Source organism: Ascaphus truei, chromosome 9 (genome assembly GCF_040206685.1).
Source record: "Ascaphus truei isolate aAscTru1 chromosome 9, aAscTru1.hap1, whole genome shotgun sequence".
Classification (NCBI taxonomy): Eukaryota; Metazoa; Chordata; class Amphibia; order Anura; family Ascaphidae; genus Ascaphus; species Ascaphus truei.
In genome coordinates, this window is record NC_134491.1 from 12,037,721 (window position 1) to 12,045,392 (window position 7,672).

A 7,672-nucleotide genomic window follows, 5' to 3' on the forward strand; every position below is an offset into this window, starting at 1 on the left:
CCGCGCCGCCACAGACGTGTTGTTTGTTACCCACAAAATGGACCTATCCTGAAAGCGACCTTAAAGTGACGCCCTTTAAAGCGGGTTCCCGACCTTATTTTTATTTGCTTAATTTTTTATTTTATTTTTAAAAAATTAATGGGCCCGAATCCTGCATTTGAGTGTCCACGTGGCAATTCCTGCCTCTTATTCCTAATTGCTCTACTCAACAGGCAACACAGAGATTTTTTTCTATGCAGACTTATCAGTGACATCGTCTTACTATACTCTGAGCTTCTTTGATAAGACACTTTGAAGTGTAGGGATGTCACAACATAGTGGTCATTTTTAATTTCAATATTTTTCAGAAATAAAACAGTTTAAAAATCAGTGAGCAGGGGGAAAAGTATAGATGAAAATAGACACTGTATTGTAACGTATGGGAAAGCATAGTTAACAAATGCATGGCTAACTGGGCCTTTAAAATAAAAAAAGGGGCTGTATATGGAGCCCCCCGAAAATGCATGTGCTGTGTAATGCTGTGCGTCTTCTTGCAGATATTGTTTTTTTCGGGGAAAGTTTGCCATCCCGGTTCTTCTCTGCGATTAAGTCTGTAAGTGAATAGTTGTGTTTTGTATCTTCTCAGTATGTATCCATAAGAGTCACAGTTATATATATATATATATATATATATCTGTCCATGAAATTCAATACAGCAGGCATACTAGAACTTTAAAGTGCTAACAAAATAAAGCAATAGGTGCTCTGAATAGAACAGATATAGTCAGATCCATATCACAAGAACAGTGTGTGTGTGTGTGAGTGTGTGTGTGTGTGTGTGTGTGTGTGTGTGTGTGTGTGTGTGTGTGTGTGTGTGTGTGTGTGTGTGTGTGTGTGTGTGTGTGTGTGTTACCCTCCCTGCCCGGCACCTATGGAGTTTACATCAATGTTTTTTACATTGTCTTTCTCGGGTGTGATTACCTTATCAGGGTGCTGGATTTGTGCAGCTGGGCAATGATATAGCAATGATGGGCCCCAGGAACTTTATTAATTATTGGTTCCATCCATTTACATGGGGAACTTGAGATTGACATGGCTGCATTCTTCCTGATGCTGTGTGAATCTACTCCCCTAGCTGCCCCTTTCCTGGCCTCTTAGGGAGGTGCTGAGGCTTGATCCCATTCGTTACCTACAGAAGCCTCCTTCAGGGTGACTTCGGTAGAACTTGATTCCATTTGGGCACCTGTCAGGCCTGGTGCTTATCTCCATCTGCTGGGAATAAAAGTCCCCCTCTCGGGCACTGCGTGCCAGCTTGGAGTGATGCCAGCTATGGCCTCCAATGGTGTTGGTCCGACTTTGCATCGAATCTGTCTGTTGTGTCTCTCTGGCATAGGCACATATGTACACAGTATTATATATACACACACACACACACTTTACTGTAGATGGGACTTAACAACTGCTAAGTCACCCAAGCACCATGTGATAGGAAAAGGGTGTTTCTTTGCTTGGGCCCACACAGTTAACCCCTTAAGGCCATGGTAATCCCAAAGGGTGGTTACACTTACATATATATATATATTTTTTATATATATCACGTGCTCCATGAGGTTTTTGTGTATATACTGATCTTAGACCTCAGTCTCTCCCTTAGGACTTCTCCAAGGTCGATCTACTCATAGTTATGGGAACCTCTCTGCAGGTCCAGCCATTTGCATCACTTGTCAGCAAGTAAGCTGTGTGTGTGTGTCCAAATTAAACATGTCACTGTCATTAGTTCACTTTGATCCTACTGTACATGGGCCAACAGCATTAAACATGATTAGAATTTCAATGGTCGTTTTCTCATTATAGGGTTCCTAGTAAGACACCACGGCTTCTAATAAACAAGGAGAAGACGGGACAGGTACGTGACACTGTATAAAGTGGGGGAGCAGCTGGTATGAACAAGTAGGGGAGGAGTTATAACTAGCAGATACAGGAGGCATTGAGGTGTAAGTTATAAGGAGCCGTTAAATGAGTCGTTAGAGGACAAGTTACTGTATCGGGAGTGATTATAGGATCACCTTTGAGAGAAATTATTGGGAGCGGTTATAGGATCAGTCAAAGGGAGCGATTATAGGAGCTGTAAGGGGAGCGGTTATAGGAGCAGTAAGGGTAAGAGTTGTAGGGTACGGTTATAGGAGCAGTTAGGGGAGAAGTTAGAAGAAGTGGTTATTGGAGTATTTAGGAAGGAGTAAGAGGAAGCGGTTATAGGAGCAGTTCAGGGGGGTATAGGGAGAGTTTGTTGGGGGAGTTATAAGGAGCAGTTGCATGGAGCAGTTAGGAGGGGAGTTAGAGGAAGTGGTAATAGAAGTAGAGAAGATGATGTAGGGAGCAGGTTGAGAATTGTTTAGGGCAGGAGTTATAAAGACCGGTATAGGCTCAGTTAGGGGAGGAGTTAAAGAGAACGGTGTAGAATTAGTTGGGGGATGGAGTTATTTATATGGAGCAGTCATAGGATCATTTATGGGAGGAGTTACAGAATCCGTTAAGGGGGTTGAATTATTTTTTATCTGCCATCATATTCTCTCCCCTCTCCACCTCTCCCCCTTCCTCCCTCTCCTTCCAGGGAGAATCATTCTTTGGACTCCTCGGCTTGGGAGGGGGAATGGATTTTGATTCAGACAAGGCATACAGGTAATAAAACTTTCATCTCACAGCAGTACCACATAAGTATGTTATTGGACCCCTTGTGTGTCTACATACTTTCCATGGGCCTCCATTGTTTCAGATCACACTGTATCTATGTTGGAGACGAGGATTATGGCTAATAAACTCTCCCTGTGTTAATTGTGTCTTTGTGTTTAGGGACATAGCCTGGCTGGGAAACTGTGATGACGGTTGCCTGGAGTTAGCTGACTTCCTGGGGTGGAAGGTATTTACAAGGGGCAACACTAGGACTATACAGGAGCATGACAACTGTTGTTAACGCGTGCATTCAATTTCCGCTAGTATCAAAAATTGTGAATGTTTAATGTTAACCAACAAAAGAAATAACTCAACGCTCAACCTATTACAATGAAAAAGTATGCACTAGGGTGCAATGGGTAATGAACATACATTGCACCACAAGTTAACTCAAGGTCAACACGAAGAAACCCATATATCTGCACTCAAAGAAATTAAACAGCTGGAGTAGCCTGGGATGTCAATTGTCCCACTAGGTGGAGTATAATTACTCCTACCTAATGACACACTAGAGTGAGTAAAAGCTCACACAACCAAAATAAAGACATTTTATTAATGTAACCTCGACGATTTAAAATGAATGCATAACAATTAAATAAAATCCCCTAGGGGGTGGTTCATGAAAAAACCCAGACTGGGAAATGCCAAATATGAAGTCACCTGTTAGGTAGTACTCTATTAATACACCAGATAATATAGTATAATGCCACTGGTTGGTACTATCAAATAGGATACAGATAGAATAATCAATGGCTAAACATATGTGACTCACATCAATCCCAGTCAGGAAGACGCAGAGCGCAGTGTGGGATAAGAGCTCGATGTGCATATGACCTGTATAAGTTTAAGGTGAGTAAACACACTAGATATGATACATAATATAATTGTCATATACCAATCATCAACTGTGTACACATGATGTATTAACACAGTAATGCCCAATGAGGCTGTTGATACTGAATATGAAGTAACCACACAGTTAATCACCCATATAGTAGCTGGGATGATGATGCTTCATACAATGGTGAGCATATGAGCTGAGGTTAGCATCTAATAAAATAATATCACATTACCCCATTCAGTATCTACATGAGCATATCTGTAGTAGATTACTACAGTCTGGGTATGGAGACCCTGTGTATGTGTTGCAGCAGGCTAAATGAAACAGCCTTTGATGTCCCAGCGTGGATACTACATTACCAGCCTCCTGTACACACAGCCCGCGTCGCACGAACCACCTCCCTCAGTGACGCCACCATCATGACTTCACAACCCTACGCACGTTTCGTATGTTTGACATACTTCATCAGGGGGAGGAGTTAAGATATGAGGCTACACTGGTCTTTAAGTACGCTCCCTTGTAGGTGTGTCTTATTAGTTTGCACCAATCCCAATGTCATTGCGAGTTTGGCACTTATTCATGCATATAATCGCTTTATATAATTATTTACAAGCCTGGCATGCCTATATGAACAATGTTCAGTAATTATGTAGCATTCAAACCGCAAAATGCGAAACGGATAAAGATCAGTCCTGAAGTAATCCCTACCCACGATGCAATTTGAGCATATCATGACTGAAATGGTTAAGTTTAAAGAGATACTAACTTGCAGTAAAGGAGGTAGATTGTCCTAACGTCTTAAAAGCAGCAGGAGCAGCAAGAGCATAATCCTATGGGTCTGGCAGGAGTGACTTATATTGAAGCAGGGAGGATGGGATACCACACAACCGTTATTGTTCTGACCACCATATTGATAGAGAATAAAGTTCAGATCAGTAGTGTAGTAGTGTGTTGACCAGTTAAACTAAAAGCGCCCTAAAGAAGGTCAATTCGGTTCATATGACTTTAAGAGTCATTAAACTGCATCCCGATCCCCCCATATGAAATGCTATACTAGGGAAAGCTGTTAACATAATCCCATAGTATGCTTATAAAAATGGTGAAATAAGGAAACCTTTGTTTAGGCCATATGGTGTCGTGTGCAAATTGTGTATCCAGTGACACTCCTTCTGGAGAAGTTTTTTATCCCAGTCACCCCTGCGAATACCCCAAGGGACATGCTCTAATTAAATTCTAGCACCTTACTATCGCCTCCATGTTATTTCCAGACATGTCTAGAAACAGGTGTCTGTCTGATTGCGTACAGTCCCCAGATGTTCGAGGATCCTGATTTTGAAGGGTCTATGGGTCTTCCCTACATATTGCATTCCACACCTGCAATTTATCAAATAGACTACCCCCGTAGTTTGACAATGTATGAATTCCTTTGTTATGAAGGTTTTTGTGTTGGTGGAGTCAGAGAAAGTTTTAGTACATTTGATGCTTTCACAGGCTTTACACCTACCACACCGGTAAGTACCGGTTGGTTTTGAACCTAGCCATGTTCTAGTTGGACTCTCCTGAAAATGTCTATGAACTATGTGGTCTTTGATGTTACGTGCATGTCTACAGGTCATACTTGGAGTATTTTTCAGGATTTTCTGTAAATCCGTGTCATCCATCAAAATGTGCCAATGTTTAGACATAATATTTCTCAGACTCCCCCACTGCTTATTATACCTCCCAATGAATCCCAACATGTTCTGATTAGTGTCAGTGATGATTTTGGGTTGGTTGCTCAAGAGAGCAGATCTTGGTGTCCCCAACGCTCGTTTATATGTACTGTTCACAACCTTTTTGCTGTGACCTCTTGCTATAAATCTTTCTTTCATATTATCTGATTGTCTATGATATTCCTCAACATTAGAACAATACCGTCTTAGACGGAGGAATTGGCCTGTAGCTATATTGTCTACAGTATGTCTGGGGTGGTGGCTTGAGGCTAGTAATAAACTATTTGTTGAAGTAGTTTTCCGAAAAAAAATAGTAATTACCAGCCTCCCCTCATTATTGCTGGATATGCTGAGGTCAAGAAAATCAATCTTATCTCTACTTATCTGATGTGTAAGCTTGAGATTGTTATTGTTGTTATTGAGGACTGTGAGAAATTCCTTCAATGACCCTCAATGCCATGCCAAAGCATCAGGATATTGTCTATAAAACGAATCCATAAAACTATGTGCGTGGTATACTGTTCCATGGCTTCCATGAAGACCACTGTCGCCTCCCACCAACCCAAGTATAAGTTGGCATAGGTGGGGGCGACAGTGGTCACCATGACTGTTCCCTGTATATGGTGATAAATGGTGCCATTAAAGAGGAAATAGTTATTGGTGAGGGTAAAGTCCAATAACTTTAATATAAAGTCATTATGATTTTTCATACAGTCACTTCGTGCCTGCAAAAAGTGACTGACCGCCAGACTGCCGATCTTGTGTGGTATGCTAGTATATAAGCTTTCCACATCAAGACCGACAAGAAAAGTTTGATCATCAATGTAGACATCTTAAAGTTTAAGCAAGGCATCCTTTGTATCCCTAAGATACGATGGTAAGGATGAGACAAAAGGCTGTAGAAAATTATCCAAATATTCGCTAGCTTTAGACATTAAATTGTCAATCCCCGATACGATGGACCTACCGGGGGTGGTATGACACCCTTGTGAATTTTTGGAAGATAATAGAAGGTAGCAATTTGGGGTGATTTTATTGCAATAAAATTTGACTCATTTTTAGAAATTTATTTCATTTCTGTCGCTTTCTTTAGCATTAGCATCAATTCTTTTTGATACAGTTATGCTGGATCCTTTGTCAGTATCTTATAACAGTGTCGATCAGACAAGAGGCGTAGACATTCCTGAACATAATCACCTTTGTTCAATAACACTGTGTTACTGCCCTTGTCTGACGGTTTGATGACAATTGTGGCATCCAATTCCAAACCTCTTAATGCTACATGTTCTCTGTAGCTAAGAATCTAATTATCAATTGCAGGTCTAAGTTCCATAATATCTTCGTCACTAAACGAGTGAACACGTCCACTTAATTTTTGTTACAAAATCAGGATTAACGCTACTTTTTAGTTTACAAAAAAACACGTTACAAGTACTCTGGGCATGTAAATTAAACAAGTAGTAGTACTCTGTGCTTATAAATAAAAAAATTATAAATATACAGTACAGCATATAGATTTGTCTGCACTTTTACAGTAAATCTTCTTATCATGGTGTTGGTTTCAGGCTGAGTTGGAAGAATTGGTTAGGAAAGAACACGCAGCAATAGACGGAGAAGCAGAGAGAGGAGGGGATGAATCTGGACAGGCAAAAGAAAAGAGTTCGCCAGCGGAAAAACGGGAGGAGAAGAAAGATGAATAATTACAGTGCGGAGGTTGAATTAATCGGAGCCAAGAAAAGCTTTGGATTCGTTTTATGTTCTTTCATGGACATTTACACCGTTACACATTTTAATAAATAACCCTTTTAATGGCACTTTGCACAGAGATTAAGAAAAGCGGGAACACATACAGATGTAATATAACATTGTGCTTAACAACTCCGCTACTAACTGCTCTTATAACTGTTCCCTTTAACTCATCCCCTAACTGCTCTCTACAACTTTTTCATTAACTGATCCTATAACTGCTCCTCCATGCACTCCCTATAACTCCTCCATTTACTATTCCTAGAACCACTATCCTATAACGGTAACTGACCCTATAAATGCTCCCCTAACTGCTCATATAATGCTCTCTATAACTCTTCCATACTGTAGATAACTTAATGACACAAGCAGATCACAGCACCTTCATGCATTGATGGACACCGTAGTAAACTGACCCTCATACAGTGGCGGCCGCCTTTAACCTCCTGCGGCCGCCACCGCGGGCTTTTTAAAAACGCATGCAGACGCTGCGTTTTTTCGCTGTTTTCCAGCACCGCGGGCGCTTTCAATGATAAGAGCCATTAGCGCTTGTCTGGAGATGCGGCCGACGCGTGGTGGACCCCGGCTCAAATGGAAAACATGCCCGCATTTTTACGGGCAAGCTGGGGGATTAAAGGGGCCGCGACAGTAATGTCACTGACGG

At 41.3% G+C, this 7,672-nt stretch overlaps 1 protein-coding gene across 3 annotated transcripts in view; it reads left to right on the forward strand.

Moving 5' to 3' along the window:
* Positions 1 to 7,076, forward strand: part of SIRT2 (sirtuin 2) — a 45,670-nt gene extending 38,594 nt beyond the window's left edge. For all 3 annotated transcript variants that reach the window (XM_075613350.1, XM_075613351.1, XM_075613349.1), the window contains 6 exons: positions 537 to 592; positions 1,634 to 1,710; positions 1,834 to 1,885; positions 2,591 to 2,658; positions 2,830 to 2,896; positions 6,828 to 7,076. In XM_075613350.1, the coding sequence (XP_075469465.1) occupies positions 537 to 592; positions 1,634 to 1,710; positions 1,834 to 1,885; positions 2,591 to 2,658; positions 2,830 to 2,896; positions 6,828 to 6,962 (455 nt within the window). In that variant the 3' untranslated portion in view covers positions 6,963 to 7,076. The remainder of the gene's footprint in view (positions 1 to 536; positions 593 to 1,633; positions 1,711 to 1,833; positions 1,886 to 2,590; positions 2,659 to 2,829; positions 2,897 to 6,827) is intronic.
* The last annotated feature ends 596 nt before the right edge of the window (positions 7,077 to 7,672 follow it).